Source organism: Micropterus dolomieu, linkage group LG03, assembly GCF_021292245.1.
Source record: "Micropterus dolomieu isolate WLL.071019.BEF.003 ecotype Adirondacks linkage group LG03, ASM2129224v1, whole genome shotgun sequence".
Lineage (NCBI taxonomy): Eukaryota > Metazoa > Chordata > Actinopteri > Centrarchiformes > Centrarchidae > Micropterus > Micropterus dolomieu.
The window spans coordinates 28,973,008-28,992,021 of NC_060152.1; the positions used below are offsets into that span (position 1 = coordinate 28,973,008).

A 19,014-nucleotide genomic window follows, 5' to 3' on the forward strand; every position below is an offset into this window, starting at 1 on the left:
GGAGGACGCTGATGACATCATTGGGGTTATTAGGTTATTTCAACTTGAGCTTGGAGCCTCTTCAACTCATACAACTACAGACACAACATGTAAAATGACATTTTGAATGAAATTGCAATAATATCAGTACTAATAAAAAGACAGTTACATTTTGATAAACGTACTTTGTAGCGGGACTTATGTAGCTGTCAGATTGCAGCTAACATTCTATATCCTATGTCAAGTGACTGTAAATCACTGCCTTTGCATCATACAAAGTGGTGACATCAGGATCTAAGATAATGCAGCAAATGCACGTAAAATAAGGCACACAGCAAAGGAGGAGATACAGAAGGAGGCGATGAGTGTGACAGAGAGGTAACAGAAGCCATGTGATCACCTTGTCCACAAATCTCTCCTCTTGGCTGTCCCTGACGGCCGGCATGGCCCAGCTTGCTCCGCTCCTGGTGCCAGCTGGGCATCGGCCAGGGCGAGGCAGGGGTCAGCTGAAGGAGTGGCCATCTGAGAATCTACCTGACGGTCAGACACAAATGGAGCACAAGCAAAGAGAACCCTCCCCACCACCACCACCACCACCACCACCTTAAAAGTAATATCCATTTTCATCCACCTCCCTTCTTCCCCTTTCAAGACATCAAACATGCACACACTGAAAACGCAGCTTCACTCAGATGTAAAAACTCTCGAGTCTCATTTTTGACTCCAGCCAACCCAGAAGGGTCTGTGGCCCGATCCGTCTTCTTCCAGTCTCCAGAAGAAAAAGAAAAAAAACAATAGCCATTTCAGGTTTAATGCACATATGTCATGCTAGGAGAATTGGAGGACCAGATGGCCACGATACTGTGGCAGGTGCCTCAACAAATGTTTGCGGTCGCCCGTGCTGCTATTTATATCGTGGTGAAACACAGACACGCAAATATTTGAAAAAGGACAGTGGGCCCTTTTTGTTGGGAGTCAAAATGATCACCAAAAATAAACAGATGGGATTAAACCATTTGGGCATCAGTCACATGAACTTTGAAATTCCCACAGTTCCTCAAAAGAAACTTTTTGTTCTAGAGGAAAAACTGGTAAACGTTACATCATTGCAATCAACAGCTCATAATGTTCATAGTTTTGCATTTGAGTTGCAGAAGCATTTCAAAATTTTAACTGAATGTAAACTGACCCAAACTCCAGTACAAATAGTGCGAAAAACTTTTAAATTCTTGCACAGCGACAGTCCATTTGACAGTTCACCCAGGTTGCTCTCAGTAAACAAGGCATTTTCTAACTCAGCACCCAAGTCCATTATAAAGTCAGGGTGTCGTCAAGAAAGGAGGGGCGAGCCGAAATGAGAGAGAGAGACAAACGGAGCACCCAGATGCAGATTAGGCTGCAGAAGATGAGGGTGTAAAAGGGATTTAATGGTAGGATGGATTAGAGAAATCCTTGTAACAATGTTAAATAATTATGGTTCCAGCCGAGATCAAAGCGCCATTGATTGAACCCCTCAAGCCTTCAGCACACACAGTCTTGGAAAGCAAAGATTGGTAAACTAGTGCTCAGACCACTCCGGCTGCTCCAGTTAAATTGGATTGGAAATATTAGGATATAGATGAATCCTTCAGGAGGCTTTCGCAAAGCTTTTGTCACCGGAAATGTAGCTTGGGAACGGTATGAAAGGTTTGATAGTGTACTGTCTCGACAGAATCATAAGACGAGGGTGTCGCAGCTGTCTCCACTGATACCTAAGCGTTTTAAGTAGACTTATAGACACACTTGACTGTTATATCAGCAAACTGAAAACTTTCAGCGCAGGCTTTCATTCAAGGTTTTATTTTTTCCTCCCCCCTCGTCTTGTAATCAAGAAATTTGGACGTGCATCATGGCAATTCTCTCTCAGAAAAGGAAGGTTTTATCTCGCTCCTCCAGGGGTTTATTCAAAGTCTTCTGACAAGTCTCACAAAACATGAATGACACTGAGATTGCTGATACTGGTGATGAAAGTCCATCATCAGCTTCTCTGTGAGTTCTGGGCCCTGAGTGATGTAAAATTAAATTGCAATCAAAGTGCTGTGTGTAAACATTGTCCGCCTTTTCCCAAATACATTTATTTCTTAAGAGATTGCTGATGAAGGCTTAATACTATATGCATCACCTGTGTGCAGAGAAGACACTGCACTCACACACAGTTTCACAAATTCACAATGTGTGATTATAATGATGAAATATGCAACAAGAGATTAGAAAAATCACTGTACTCCTATGCTGCATTGCCTTGATGCAAATTTAGTCGCTGATCCGCTATACTAAGAGGCTTTATGAAGGAACTTCATGGTTGTTAGTTATATAATCTAAAATAGGGCAAAATGCAATCACTGCTCTTATCATCTGAGGAAGATGTCACTATATTCAGTAGTTTTGTGTGGATACGTGGGATGTGGCACACCAAGAATGCCCTTAATAAGATAATTCACTTCCAACCATTTTGTCCGGATTTCAACTGAATTTGTGTCCACTTACAATGCAATCTTTTCACTGCGATTACTATTTCACAATAACAAGCCCAAAGAATTCAGAAGAAAACGAGAGCTGTTGCTAAATATGAAGCTGACTTAAAGCACGGCTGGTGGTGATGTTCCTGCCCCCGGGGACGTGACACCCATCGCGTCTTTCTTTAGCTCTCTGAATATGTTTGTTCTGCAATGCTTACCCTCCCGGGCACTGTAGCTGCACACGTTTTTCTAAGAGGTATCATTGTAATTGGTTGAATATTGGATATGTGTATTTAGCATTAACATGGAGACACTCGTGCAAGCAGTGCTAGGGGATATAATGCTGGGTAAACTCTGGATTGCTCAACTGAAACATACTCCATGTGTGGAAGTTTTCATTTCTCTTGGCCTTTTTCAAATGAAACTACAAAGTATATTTGAGGGATTTTGGTTTGTAGTTCTTTTGCATGCATTACTTTGCAAGTTTTTTTTTTGCAAAATGAAGGATGACAGTGATTCAGATAGTGCATAGTTTCATATGCATGACTTTTTACTGACATGGAGTTTACTTTCCTCACATTATGATTTGGCCATTGGAATGCACTCAGTCCCATCCGAGCAATATCTTTCCCAAAACCCCAACCTCGTACTCTTTCCCTCTCTCTCACACACAAACACACACACACACACCCACCCATGTGCAGCCTTCACACTGATAGGTATTGATATCAGAACAGTGCCCCTGCCTGTGAAGACCTCTCACTGGTGATGAACAGCTGGGCCCAGCTTGGCCCGCTGGTCACGCCAATTCCACCTCCCTTTTTTTTTTTGTCTGTTTAGGGGTGGTGGGGGGTGGGGCCCACTTGTCAAGTGAATTAAAATACCAAATAATGGTAATAATAATGATAATAAAAAGTTAATAAAAAATGGCATGTTCCTCCCTGATTGTGCGGGTGTTGTGGTATTCAATTATGCAATTTTCATTGGCATATTAATCATCTTTTCAACAAACAAGCCGCCGTTAATTAAAGCAAAGCATGGATAAAGACGTGTTGCCGGATCATCACTCCGTTTATCACCGCGCACAGACCCGCAGTTAAGTAAATTCAGGCTGTGAGATGAATTTCAATGGTCTCCCTGTTTCTTCCTCTGTGTGTGTGTGTGTGTGTGTAGTTAGCCATGTATTTATGCACATTGTGTTTAGAGGTGTGGTTAGTGACGTTTCATGTCAGTTTGTGTGGGAAATTGAAATCACACATTACTAGCAGTTGAGAAATACTTTAATTGTTTAATCCAGACCTCCAATTCATGTGGTTTCTTTTTATCATTCCTTTTTCTCACCACAGATGTGAACGTTAAATACTCCTTGATTGTGACTGCCGCTACTCAGATTAGTCAGACTGACTCCGGTTGAATGAATTTTTCCTTTGCCTCTGAGTGGCCACAGTGAGTGTGTAGAGGACACAGTGGAACTATATGACATCTCTGTACACACAGGATAGCTCTGCCCATTCTCCTCGTCTCGTTCTCTGGCTTTTTGTGCCGCCTCTGTGCCTTGCTCATTGGTGGGAGGGGATGGAGATTATTCAGGATCTGGTAAGATATGGGCTTCTCTAATCATAGCTCACTGCCTCTACTGTCATTCAGTCACTAAATAGAAGTGGGGAAAATGTCTTGGTGATGGGAGCAGCCAGACAGCCATGCAAGTACTTGAGTTCCGCCAGCAGAAAAAGAACTCGAGGCATCTGTAGACATGTCGCTTGTCCCTGTCCCTCATTGTAGAGCAACTTTATCAGCACCAGCCGCTCACCCACTTGCTAAACTGGAGGGCCAGTCGCCTCTTAACTTAAACATAAGATCTTTGTGGTTTGAAGCACTCGGCTGCTCTGCGCCCAATGTGGATCTGAAAGGCAAACACGACTCCAGTGTCGCCGTCGCCCATCACAGAATCACACCTCATGGAAAACTTGTTTCTGCTGTGTTAGCTCAAATCTAAATGCACTCAAACAGACTGTTGCACTGGAGCAAGATCCCCCCCCACCTCCTCCCTCTAAAAGAAAAAAAGGAGAGATGATGGAGAAAGAAAGAGAGAGGGCGGGAGAGAGGGAGGAAGAGGGAGAGTGGGAAAGAGATGGAGATGGAGGAAAGAGAAAGAGGAGGGAGAGAGGGAGAGAGGGGGAGAGAAAAGTCAAAAACCTCCACATAACAATGCCGGAGAAAAATCAGAACATTTTCCACCGAAAGATGGGCCATTTCCAAATCCTTGTGCCCTATCAGACAAATTAAAGTAAATCAAGCATGAAATGAAGCAGAAGAGCCCGGAGATAAGGCTCCTTTAAGTCGTTTACAGATTAGGACAGAGAGAGAGAGAGAGGGAGAGGTGCATCTGGTCTCTGGCAGTGAAGGAGGCTAGTTTCTCATTTCACAATAGCAGCCTGTGTATAGGATTACTCTCCCCTGTCACCGACATGAGGAGCAGTGGGGGAATAGACGTCCACAAAATGTGTCTAAATATGTCCCCTCAGAAATGTTTCTACCAAAAACCTCTCAGTGTTGGCCCGATGTGACATGTGATAAACAAACATGTGACACGCAGCATTTTTACCTGGTGTAGCATTCTGATTTGTTTGTTATTTCAGTCGCCCCTTCACCTTTTCTTATGCTCAAGAGGCTTCATCACGGCGCGGCTTAAAAATTCAAATGAATTCAGGATTGGCTGAGCAGCGTCACATGATTGTACGGCTGTCAGCTCATATGCGCATGTTAAGCACGCCTCAGATCAGGTTTGGAGGAGGTGGGAAGGGGAGGTGGTGGTGTTGGTGGTGGTGGGGGGTTGTACAAATTATATTCTCAAAATGTGATTTTATTTTAATGTTGCATCGCTCTATAAACTGGGATGTTTAATATGTACGTCGTACTTCTATTTTCTGTCTTACATCAACAGATTAATTGCTGTTTTATTTTAGTCCTCGCAAATAATCAAAACATAATTATGGAGCTAGTTGCTCATGGAGGAACGATATTTTACAGTGTACACACAGGAATGCACGCACGCACATACACACTCCCATCTCATTCATGCATGCACGCAATGCAAGCAGGAACTAAACAACCCCCCTCCTAGCACACATGCTTGCTTACACACACACACAGGCACCCACACAAGGCAAGGGTGCACTGCTCTTTGATGCCGCCCGTCGAGCTCTTGCTGGATTTTGTTTCACTCCTTTCGTGTATCTTTTCTGGGAGTGATGAGAGGTGGGCTCGGCTGCGGCGCTCAGCTCACTCTGAGAGAGATGAGAGCTGGCCCCCGTCACCGGGTAGCTGCTCTCCAAAGCCGCGACCTTGACCTTCCCGGCCCAAGTCTTAGGTTTAGCTCCTTTATCGCACTATCTCCAGGCATTTAAAAATACTCCTGAAACTCAATGATTTAACCCGCTTTTACGCTGTTCACATCAAAACTGGATGAGAAAAAAAAAAAGCTTAATCCATCTTATCTGTTGACTGTCAAACTGCTACGGCTAAAACCTACTCACAAAAGACAACTAGGTCACCCAGGAAAAAACAGAATTCCCCGTTACCCAAGGGAAGTTGCAGCCTGGTAATTGACTTGGGAGGAGATTCAGGAGTACTTTAAAAATAGTCTAGAATTAACTGCAGAACATCAAGACTTGGAGGTAGCAATGTTTATGTGTTTTCCTTGTTAAAAAGTTCTTTGTTTAGATTTTTCGCAGTCATATAAGGATTTTTCAAACCAATCTCTACCGATATTTCCTCCCAAATATAACAATTTAATGTCATGCTGTGTTTTACACACTTTATTTATAATCAGACAAAATAAGAATTCCTTTTGCAGCTGAAGCTTTGTTATCCATCCGTCTCAAATGCATGCATTCCCACTGCACATACCATCAATTCCTCATTCATCCTGACACACTCAGATGGAGTAATGTCCTTTCGATGGTTCTGAAATTTTAAGGAAAGCATTTAAAATAATCCAATTCCAGCAGGAGTGGTGTGTGTCCTCTAGATATTGTTGGCGATACGTTGATATCTCTGTGTGAGGACTGTCATTCTTTAAGTTTTGCTGTCTGCCTTTACATGCTATCAATAGAAATTGCAGTGCTCCTCTAAAGATGGATGTCTCAGAGATTGTTGTCAGCGAGCCTGCTGCTGACTTCACCAGGCTTCTGATGAAACAGAGTGCTTGACAGCTGGTATATTTCAATTGTTCAATGACACCAAACAACAGTCTTCGTGTTGGTAATGTACTGCAGGAAGTTCTTGTGTGTCAGTGAGTGAGTGTGCCTTTGCAGCTGTACCTTTCTAAATGTTCTAATTTCTTTATGACTTTAATTACTGACGTTGAAATTCAAAGAGGGTCGTGAGTTCAGTATCCCTAGGAATTATGTGCACAATGGACGATTCCACACTTGCCAGCGCAGGAAGTAGTGCGCTGTTTATGTAAGGTGAAAAGTAACTTCGTGGAGGTCGGGGTGGATGGGCATGTAGCGTCTGACTTGTCACAGTCCTGTTGCAGACCTGCAAATAAGCTTTGCCTTTTCATTAAAGGAATAGTGTTTGCTCTCTGGCGGAGAGGTAGATGAGGAGATTGATACCACTCTCTTATCTGCCTGTTGAATATAAGGCAGCAGCCAGTTAGGTTCACTTAGCACTGGAAACAAGGAAACGGCTAGTTCTGTTCAAAGGTAATGAAATCCACCTACCAGCACCTTTAAAGCACGCTAATTAACATGTTATATTATGGTTGGTAAATCCATACAAAAACGGAAGCAGTTTCAGGCAACCAGCGGAGGATTCAGCAAGTTCCTGCCAAGAAATAGTCTGCTACGTACCCAAAACGACACACTGATGTTTTAAAACTTTTTTTTTTAGTGATTTAACCAAAAATATAATGAGTTTAATAGTAAGCTTAAGAGGCAGTTATGAGCAAATTTTGTTACTTTAGGGCAAGGCCAATGCTAGCTATTTCCTCATTTTTCCAGTTGTTATCCAGCTGCTAGCTGTAGCTATGAATTTGGGGGGAAAAGGGGGGCAGATGTAAGATTGGGATCACTGTTCTTATCTAACTCTCCACAAAAAAAGCTAATAAGTATGTTGAACGTTTGCTTATATTATATAAATGTATATGGCAAAAATCATGCATTTTCAAAACATTAGCATTGAATATTATCAGGGGGGGACATGTTCTTGTCTGGCAGTGGGTCTGAAACACCTGAATTTCTAGCTGTGTTTTGCAGGCATTGTTGGATCCTTCAACAGCAAGGGGGTGGAGTCCTCCATCCAAGGGACCCCCACAAACTCCACAACCCCCTGCTCAGCCTATGTGCAGTGTCACAGCTAAAATGCCCTAATCGTTTCGGCCTGTTTAACTCTTTCCCCCCAAGCCCTCGGCAGCCTGAAAACAAGCCTGACCTTAAGGGGTGAATCCCTCTATCAAATCAGCCCTGTTTTTCCTCTCAAACACTCCCCCTCCTAGTATGGCCAAACTCATGTGGTTGCCTGGAAACTTGCTCTCCAGCAAACGGTCAACTTTCTCCCCGCTGTTCAGGGCCAGAAGCAGCCACATCTAGATGGGTGGGTGAGGTGGGTGAGGAGGTTCTGCTGGTAGTGGGGGTCCTCCACTGTTTTAAGACAAGCGCCTTTCTCAGAGATAATAGTGTGAGCTGGGGCTTATAAATGATGCATTTTGCTCACTAGGACCTGATAATAGCAGTTTGGTTGGAGCGGGAGAAAGTTCATCGCTTTCTTATCAAAGCTCTGCGACATTTCTCCTTCAGTTGTAAAATTTCATATCACATCACTGCTTTAAAGATCTGGCACCTTTTGTTGAACCGATATAGTGTATTCCATTTCACCCCATATGCCTCTCTCATGGTATATTAATTTATAGCCCATTTGCTGGCTCTATAACACAGCCTGTCAGTGGAGATGACTGGGATTCAGTAAGACATCTGAGAATTGCCACGCACAGGTTATTGAACTTTGAACAGCAGTCATTTATTTGCTTTGATTCAAAGGTACTGCGTGATATCAAGAGGGATCATCTGCCGTGTGAAGCTCAAGCATATTTTCCCACTTGTCTCTTCTCTTGTCGTTCTTTGTTTCCTCATAGCAGTCGCCCTCACTGTTAATATGCTCAATATAACTAGAGAAAAGGTGAAGTAAACCATAACCGCAGTCAGGTTGTTTTTTTGCCGTGGGCAGTTTCTTTTCCTTTAGGTTGGTTCTTTGAACTAGCTAGAGAAGAATTCATGTTGAAAATAGCTTGAGCAGATCCATTGCTTTAACAAATGTTAATCTGCAGTAGCAAGCTGATGATGTCATTTGTCATCTCTGACCATTAGCAGGGACCATTACTCCGGGCCAGAAATTATATTAAGAAAATTCCGGCTTACACTTCATATGAATTAATAGAAACATTTGCAGTGAAATGTGAATCTATTATTTCATTTCAAAGAATTAAGGGAATGAATATTTCAGTAGTCTTAAAATCAAAACCTGTTCAGAAAGAGTAGTGTTTTTTACCTTTCAAAATGTATAACTTACAAAACAGACTTAAACATCATACCAAACTCATGCTGTGCAGCCAAACATTTCATCAACAGATCTTTGTTTATTATTCCAGTGGAGATCTGATTGATTGATTGATTCAATGGAAAATTGGGGACAATTGCACGTTGAGTGATTCATTTTATCCAAAAGTATTATTTAAAAGTAGAAAGTGGTTTTTCACCTCTTTTAGAGTGGCTGTCTGTCAATTGTCCACACCCATTTATTCTTTAAATCATACCAGGCTGGCACCCTGCCACTGAGAAACTCATTAGTATTCAGTCATATGCCATTGAAGGGAAAGATGAGGTCCCCTATTCCTCTGCACCATAACAGAAAAGAAAGACAGGACACACACAAAAAAAAAAACTAAAAAAAACTAAAAAAAACAAACAGATGCCAGCGTGGAGCATCTTGGGTGCTATCTGAGGAGGATCTCTCCACACAAAGGGACATTCATTGGTCTGCCAAGTATCTGTGGAGTGCAGGAACAGACCCTAGAGTCTAGCGACAGATGATGATCTTATCGAGGGAGGGGTGGGGGGTGGGGAGTAGGTGGTGGTTGAGGGGGTGTTGGATGGTGTAGAGGGTGAAGGTGGCGGAGAGGGCTTGGTTGGGATTCGGAAGAGGGGGTAGAGCTCTTGAGCCACATCACGAGCTCTATTTTGCCAAGTGTGTGGCATTTGAGAATTGGACAGTGAGGAACACTGAAGAGAGAACACAGGCGACGGGTTTGTTAAATCTCCTAATAGCCCATTATGAGCTTTCCTCTTGGTTCAGTCTGTCGTTTTCAGTTTGACTGGTTAAACACTGTGACTTCTCTATTTGCATAAAATGTATTTGTGATGCATGTAGGTAAGAGAACTGGGACTTGTGAGAAATTGAATAATCACTGTGACATCAAGAGTTTTTGCAGTGATCATTTTAAAACTTGTCAGTAGCCCAGCTGATAAAAGAACTGTATTTTCCCAATGTTACTAAACCTTTAAATGCTCATAGAGAACATACAGGCAGCGCATGAAGGGAGCTCATTATTCATCCACGGGTGTTTTTGTGGAGATCTTCCACTAGTATCTGCAACAGATGTGACAAGCCATCTGTGAGCCAAGGTCCTCAGGCAACATTTGGTGTGAGATGCACACAACTGGCACCTAAACATGGTGGACCGCAAACTGCACAAATTGAATCGTACCCCCCTTTCCCCCTCTTCTTGCACCTACACAACCTATTACCCCCTTTTTACTCCAAGCATCCCACCCAAAAAAAAGAAAGAAAGGGTAAAAGGAAAGGATTCAGAATCGTTGGCTGGGGATGGCTTGAGCTGTTTGTCACGCGGGGCTAAACAGGAACTTGCATCCAAGCGGTTAAAGGCCGTGGGTCTTATCTGAGGACAAACAGAATGCATCAAGCAGTGGCTGTTGCTCTCAGTGATGACGACCAGCTGTGCACCAATGTTTAATTATTTCTCTGTAATGAGCTTACCCACCTTCAACTGCAGCACCAGGAAGACAGCATGCAACAGCGGGAACATGGGAGGGTGTGAAAGAAAGAATGAGATAAAGCTGTCTAGATTATCTTATTTTTAGGCCTATTTCAAAACTGCACGTATTTTCGCTGAAATATAACTTAATGTTTACGCCACGTGTTGGTGTTGTAGTGATTTTGTATCTACCTTTGGCAAAGATTTGGTCAAACAAGTGAATTTTTATTATGGGTGACATTTAGCTTTTTATTGTTACCGGAGTGACCACTGCTGATGAGTATATGATCAGCAAGGTGTCATTTGTAGCTGGTAATAACACTAGCCTGATGTTTGGATCATGTTTATGCATGCAAAGGAGCACATAAGCACACATTTCCATACCAGCACAACAGACGGACACAATAGCGTGTTGCAGATACACGGGTGATATTTACACAGTAGAAGAGGGCTGAATAGGTCATTATACCACATACGCATCAGAAAGTTCAGTGATCACTTCAGCCCATTCAGCATGAACCAAATGCCCTGAATACCTATTAGCCACATGTGTGAACAAATAGGTTAAAAGACACAATGTTAACAATTCATGTAGAGTTTGTTTGAATAATAATAAATTTTGATTATTTACATAATCAAAATAATAATAATAATAATAAACAGGTGGCAGGTTGGTTTCCTGCTAAAGGATCAGTCCTTTGGTTGGAGCGTCCCAGAACAATGATTATTTCTGAGGCTGACCCAGATATCTGTCCTCCCAGATCAGTCCAATGATCAAATTATCACTTTTGAAGAAAGCCTAAAACACGACTCAGTCCTGATAAAAAATCTATATATTTTTTGAGTTTCTGGACCTTTTTGTGTCCAGAAAGTTTTTGAAATCGGATATAACTTGTAGCCACAAATGTCTAAATTATCACACTTCCTCGTACAAGAATTCATAGGGTTGTCAAGGCAACCAGTGTAAAATGTACAGTCGAGAGCTGTATACTTTCCCTGTGCAATGCACACACATAGACACACACCCATGCACAGGGAAACATCCTCATCGGTAAACTATGTCATGGCCTGCCATGGGGTTTATCATAACTATTTGATTAATCACCATCCCGAAAAAGTACACTGAATCTAAGAGATAAGATAGTGGGGGGTGACAGGGAGGTGAGCACCGGTAGTTCTAACAGTGCTATCCGGTTTCACTGTTAATTAACTGGAGCTCTGCACAGCACTAACAAGGGCCCAGCCTTCCTGGAACAACAGAAATAGGTCTGCCACTAGCTGCTCTTGCCAGCCAGTGAGCCTGCACTGTCTCACAGAGATTATCTCAACACAAGACACCTTTCAAGTAAGGTTAGCGCGCCATGTGTCTGACGAACACCATCAGATGGATGCTTGTTTGATTTGCTTATCCATTTTGAAACTGCTTGGTTTTAACCTTCACTGTTTACTCCAGGGCTTTGAGGCAATAATGTGATCGCATATGTAGGTTTGAGGGGAAAGGACAATGAATGAACGTCAGTGTGATTTGATGTGGAACTTGCGTGCTATATAGAGCACTGTGGCTGACTGCTTTGGGATCTGGTGTGTTTTTAGGAGAGCTGGATGCGTTCCTTAAAGATGGCGAGCGTCGGATCCACAGCCGGCAGCAGCTCCCTGTGGGGACAACGTGGGGACCCTTCGAGGGGAAGATCGAGATGAGCACTGACAGCACTGCATTGGTATGTCCTTGGTCATCTACTGTATCACTTTGAATGTTTGGGTACCACTTTCTTATATTAACAACCAACTACAATTGTGAAATTAAAAACAAAATAAAACAACAACAACAAATAAAAAAATAGAACTTTTTTGTTACTAGTTGTTACTAGTTATTAACTACTTGTTACTAGTTATTTATTACTCATTAAAAAAGTGATAATATTACTTTACTTATTATTAGGTGATAAAAGTGATAAAACTAGTTACGTTACTCGTTACATTACTATATTACTACCACCCCCCCCAAAAACTCTCTCCCGAACTTTAACTAATATCATATTCATAGCAGTAGCAAGGAGTATGGTTATATTTATATAAATATTTACTGCACCGGCTGAAATAAAAAAATAAAGCAAGTAAATCCTTTGAACTCCTGTTTTTCTGCAAATGCATTTATAAGAACAGTATTCAGTATTTTTACAAATCGTTACGTTGCTTAAGTCCAAGCATCACTGGCAGCAGCGGCTGGAATTTCTTTCTAAAAGTTTACATTGCTGTGCTGCTTTAGATGCTTCAATAAATTAGATATAGAATTGTTCACAGTTGAACAAAGGACGACAAAGTTCTTTGCACCTTAAACTTTGGCACAATTATGGTGATACTTACAGCTGTAGAAAGAACACATTATTATTATTACAGTAATGCGTTACTGCCCAACACTGAGTATGACTGAGTAAAATGAATAAAATAAGAGGGAGCTGAAGAAACTAAAATCAGGGTAAGCAATGCGATAAAAGTGGGACCTGAGAAGTCATTTGAGTAAGAGGACCCAGACTCAGATGAACAAATCTTGTTTAAATCTTTGTATTGTTCCCAAGATAGTAGAAAACAAGACTGAACTAGAGGAATAAATGAAAGCTGAGGTCAAGGTTATACCAATGTTTTTAGCTACAGGTTTAATGTTCTACGATAAGAATCCTGAAGGTTGGCAGTACCTGATCAGAAATGTGTTGTGGACCAATAATAAGATGTCTAGATTTAGCTGAAGAAAGTTGTTTGTCATCCAACTAGACAGTCCTGTATTGTGTGCAACATACTAGTGGGCTTTATTGGAAGGTATATATTGAGGCATACTTTATGAGGTGTTATAATTGCTGAATCACATTTTTAATAAATGCGTACTGTTCTGGATGCTCTGAAGTGCTTTTTTAGAAGGTAAGTGCTCAAACAGTCCACTGGTGGGGTACACATGATGCCTAAAGACAAAGGAAGTCATGCCACAGTAGAAGAGGATCCAAACCAATCAAATACATACAAACCCAAATATTGTCTTATATGAATGACTTACTTCAGATACATAAAATACCAAGAATTGATTTATTAATCATTATTAAGTCATTAGTTACAGCTTATAACCCCTTTATAAAGTATGCCTTAAAGTGATTTGATTTGATGAGTTGATTGGACTAAAGGGATCATTAAAACATGTTGTGAAATCACATTAGTTGGTCCGAGTTTGCCTAGCAGCCATAGAAATATGATTGCCAGAAAGTTCTACATCTAAAGAGCAAATTTATGGCAATTCCCATGACATTCACACCTACTGAGGTGTCTCTTCCGGGATCCAACTGGCCCCCAACAAAAGCCTTTGAAGTGCATCCATTTTAACCATTTAATCTGCATAATTTATGAAAAAACACTTTAATTGGTGGATTTTGAACTCAGTCCAGGCTCCAATTGAATGACTCACAATCCATTATTTTTGATGTTACCCTGCACACAGCAGCTTTATAGCTCTTGTTTCAAAGATCCCAGCAGACGCTCGTGTTGACCTGCTGCTCTGGTGACAAGTCCTCCACTGGTTTGATATTCCATTCTGCATTGGATTAATTAAGAAATTCCTATTAAAATTGTAACCAAGCTCACATTCATCCTGTTAAGAAACATAAGGACAAGCCCCTCCCGCCTCCCCCCATTTTCCGAGATTCCTTAAATGCATAACTTTATTAAATCATTTTCAGAGCAGTTTTGACTGTTTTCTGAGCTCCCCTCATGGTATTGAAATCATCAGTGGCTTTAAATAACTCAGGCCGTATTATAGCCATGAAATATGGCTTCTCTCAGGGCAAAGCCAGTTATCCTTGGGCGGAAAAGTGATTTGACAGAGCAACACCTCAAGTTGCCTTCCAAAGTAACACACTTCATATATTTCTCCAGCAATCTCTGCATGAATTTCCTTGAAAGGCATCAAAAACCAACCTTCAACAGTCCCTCGAATGACCCTCAGACTCGCTACGTGATGTCATATAAAACATCTTCCTGAGTTGCTTGGGTGCTTTTAGTAGATACAAACTTTACGCAATCATCCCACTACTTGCTGAACTAGATGCATAAACTCATTGTTGTTCTTGGCGAGAGTGATAAGTTCTTAACTAACTGCCCTCTGAGGAATTCGTTGCTGCTTTCCAGATCCTCCTCAGGTTTTCTCTGGTTGTTTTAAGTGAGCAGGTGCTGGTCATCACCTGTAATAGGCTGCGGAGGGGTTACAGAATATGCCAAACCTCCCTCGCAATTAAAAGCAGTGGAAGAAGCTTTGGCATATTTCCTTTAAGGATCTCATGTGTGTCTATCCTCTAGGGAGCCCTTTAAATGCTTTGCTGCTTGCACCCTTCCTCTCCTAAGTTTCATTCTCAAATGGGGTACTGGCTGTTAGCAACTTCTCACTATCTCTCATTAAAGGCTAGATCAACCGAACTGGCATGTTTTGTTTTATTATTATATATTGTAAGGTTCAGTGTAACTTTTTACTTTGTTTCTTAGATGCCGAATAATCCAGAAAATATCAATTCTTGTATTTTTGCACATCACTAGAGAATCATCTCATTTGCTGTAGCGTAGTTTTATTTCTTTCCCTTTTTTATCAAACCTCTAGTTATTGAGCTGTTGCCTAGTTAAACAAGCAGCCGTTGGCAACGTCCCTAATACGGTGCTGTATTTATCACAGTTGTTTCAGTGGGAGGCGAGGGAGTTGTGCAAATCTTCAAACACTGACACGTCAAGACAGGAACAAACTCTGATGCCTCACCTGGAGAGGGAAAGAGGGAAAATGAAAAATAGGAGTGAGAGGAGAGAAAGAAGAATATGAAGGAAAAGGCCTGGCTAGTTTTGATGCATGTCAGGTCGACCAGTGCTGCAGAGCAGGGTCAGAAGGCGGTGGAAAGTGTCTGAGGTAGAAATAAAGGCTCATTGCTTCGTGGGTCTCTACCTCAGCTAGGAGGCATCTCAGTCATTCTTATGAAGTGTGACCTCCACAGACTATTAAATCTCCTTTTACTCCCTTAGACTTTTTGAAACCATAGAGGTGAATGAATTACCCTAAGGCAGCCAGGTATATAGCAGGAGTGACACCTCTCTCACGCTTGAAACACATGACCCTCTGGTGAGATATTGATATGCCCTCTCTGAAATCAAACATATATTATCCCTTCATCCAGACACATCATTTAAGATATGACTTTTCTAGAGGTCAAGCTATTTTTGTCGAGCTGCCACGTACAGTGCAGAGGTCCGTTTCTCAATCCTTGGCATCATGCCCAGAGATGGACTAAAGTGTAATGACTCCATAAAGTGGCTTACAGTAAATAATGAAAATATAATGAATTTAAGCAGTATTTGTATTAAACTGGACAGGAGCAGCACTTTGGCACATGCAGAGCCGTTTAGTAAGAAAGTATGTTAGGTCCGGCTGGTGTCTGGGGAGTAGTCCTGGGGAGTCTGATGGAGAGGTGGGTAAGGATGGGAGGAGGGAAGGGTTTCTGGTCCCTAGAGGCAGCAAATGGGAGCTGAAGCTGGAGCTGGCCTAGCTATATGTGTTGTGGTGTGGGAGCTGATGTGGGCTGGCGGCTGGTGGACGACAGGCCTCAGTAGCTGACTGCAGTGATGGATGATGCTGAGAAAGAACGGCGAGTGAAGCGTTACATGCAGTTGTCCGGGCCAGGCCTGAAAAGAGAGGTATAAAGCCTGAAAAAGAAAGAATAAAAAGAGAGAGAGAGGGGTAGAGAGAGGAAGCACAGGAAAAAACAGAGGGGAAAAAGCATGACAGGAAATCTGGGCATCTGCAGGACAGAGATAGGGTCACATCTCGACCGTTTATCAAAGAGGAAAGCAGATTTCACAGCTGATGGGTCGGCCGTGGCAGGTCTGTAGACCCCAGGGGCTCAGCTTGGCATGAGGGACTGGAGTTATAGTTATTGCTGTTGCAGACCTCTTAACACAATCACATTGCACTGTGTTTGGCAGCTCATATGCCTTACTGTGATATATTTATATGCTCTTTATCATTCTTAAATCACATACAGACTAAAAACATTTTTGTACAAATACAGAACTAGTTTCCACATGTAATATTTTGTAAAGAAGATAACAGGACTAGATGTAGCTAAGGTTGTGAGCCCTGCCTAAATCTGAGAAACAGAAGCCTCTCAACTATATAACTAAGTAACTGGCTTGGGTCAGTGCACTTTGTAGGTAGTGAGGCAAAAGTAAGGAAAGTGGGATGGTGGCGCTGGAGGGGGTCAAAGTACAGACAGCTAGACATAACATAAGGCAGAGGAAAAAAGGCTAGAAAGAATAAAACACCCAAGAGTTGGCGTTTTGCTGCTGTTGTCAGCCACCTTCTCAGCTCTGTTCCTCTTCCTTCTCCTCTGCTCTCTGTCTGACTGATGGAGCTGCCAGAGCGCCATCTCATCCCTCACTTCTCTCACTGATCAATCAGACCATTAGACTCCAATTACAGTCGCAGCCCAGGCGCAGGTGAGCGACGAGCACATTCAGCCGGCTGCCGACAACGCCTCCGCCCGGCTTCCTCACAGTCTCCAAATTAACGCAAATTAATAGTGACACTCAGACATAAATGTCTGCAATCGAGGGGCTAAATTAACAGTCTGGGTCGAAGCTATTGAGTAGCAGGTGTCTTTAAAAGCGGTAATTACCTGTGCTGGACAGAACCGGGAGGAGAAGGTGGCCCACGGTTTGCCTGGAGTAAAAGGCCTGGCCCCGGTGAGCCTGGCTTCCATTGTAGGTGTTAATAATTGATTGGGAGGCAAGCTATTAATGAGCAGCAGATTTAGAGCTCTGTTGTAAATGTGTGTTGATGAGGGTGTTGCCGCCTCTTGTACAATGCCTTACCCATGCTAATTACTGGGGCTTAGTCAAGGTGCACTGTAATGAGTCTGGTTTCAATAGAATTCTGGTCTTTATGTGTTTTGAGGACCTTTTAGTGCAAATTGCATGCTAATTGTAATGCATATGACTTGCTTAATTCCAGAGTAAGATCTATCAGGCAATTTTTTATCTTGTCTTCTATCACAATATGCTTTTTGTATATCAGCTAAATTTGAGCAGAGGTTTATGATAAAACAAATCTACTCCTGTAAGGGTCCTGAAACAAAGGCAATGATGTGGAAGGTTACAAGGACGTAATAAAAGTCAATAAGAGCTACAGGCTAATAACTAATTCAGTCTTAACACAATATTACTGTTACCCTTGAATCATAAGGGTCATCATAATAATACCGTGTTATGTTTATCCAATATTTGACGGCAGGAGGAGAGTTTCACTTGGTGCTGAAAAACTAACGTTAAGTATTAGAAAGTTGCGTTTTTGTCTAATTCTGTCATGTGGATTTGTTGAAGTCAGAAAATTAGCCTAATTTTCTGCCTAATTCTTTTGAATCTACTGGTGTAAAGTCTCACACTGACAGAGGGAAAAGACTTAATTTTTTTGGCAGAATACCTGTGTGCATGCACATGTGCGCGCGTATTTGAGTCCACATGCACTTAAGTCTGTGGTTTCGGGTCATACTGTAGTGTCTGTGTATGTGTGGGAGGGCATGTGCGGGCATCCCAGTGTGCGTGTGCAGACTGTGTGCTGCGTTTGGCTGTAAACAGAGAGCTTTAGCTTGTAGACTACAGAAGAGTGAAAATGTCAAGATACTGTCCTAATTTTCACCTGGGACAGAGAGAGAGGCAGAGGCTGTCAACCGATGGAGTGTGATTATTGTGTAATTTAGTACAAGGGTAGGAATATGGGCCTGTGCAACCAAAAAATGTTCCAGAAAATATTCAGCCCATCACTCAAGCCATTTATCTCACCCCTTTTGCCCACCCTCTCCCTCCAATATGTTTATTGTTAGCTACCCCTAAACTTTAACAAGTGGTGGCGGATTTTTCTGTTTCAGAAATTATATTTTTCTTCTTGTCATTGCTTCATTAATCAAGAGGAGGCATTCTGAAAAATGTTTTGTTTTGGACGCTGCAATCTATTTTGTGTGTGTGTGTGTTGTAGTTAATCTGCGCCCGTGGCAGGTTTCCCCTCCGAAACGCAGCGCTAAGCAGCGGTATCGCAGGCCTATTGTTGTAGCCTCTGTCATAGCAAGGAGAGCCTGATGCAGGCCTGGGCTCGCCTGATAAGGAAAAGAGGATTCAACATGGCTGGAAAGGAGAATCAGTGGGACTTGAGAGTGGAGTACGGATGGGGCAGATGCGCTCGCACACACACATACACACACACACACACACACACCCATACATACAGACTCACACAGACATACAGGGTGATGCACACATGTTCTACACACATACAGTCACACATGAGCCGGCACACACACAAATCATCACCATCATCACACTGGCACATGCCCAGGCAATTATTTACAGTAACATCCAATTACATATGCAAGAAGGCACCCCAGGATAGGACCTCTCTGTAGCATAGCTGCTAAATGA

The 19,014-nt window shown here is 42.3% G+C and overlaps 1 protein-coding gene across 2 annotated transcripts in view; it reads left to right on the forward strand.

Annotated features, from left to right (window-relative positions):
• zfpm2a (zinc finger protein, FOG family member 2a) overlaps nucleotides 1-19,014 on the forward strand; it is a 115,221-nt gene that overhangs the window by 41,862 nt on the left and 54,345 nt on the right. The window contains exons 1-2 of one of the 2 annotated variants that reach the window (XM_046044910.1): nucleotides 11,848-11,875; nucleotides 12,124-12,248. In XM_046044910.1, the coding sequence (XP_045900866.1) occupies nucleotides 12,225-12,248 (24 nt within the window). In that variant the 5' untranslated portion in view covers nucleotides 11,848-11,875; nucleotides 12,124-12,224. Of the gene's footprint in view, nucleotides 1-11,847; nucleotides 11,876-12,123; nucleotides 12,249-19,014 lie in introns of those variants that run through there. The other variant, XM_046044909.1, reaches the window with a different exon arrangement.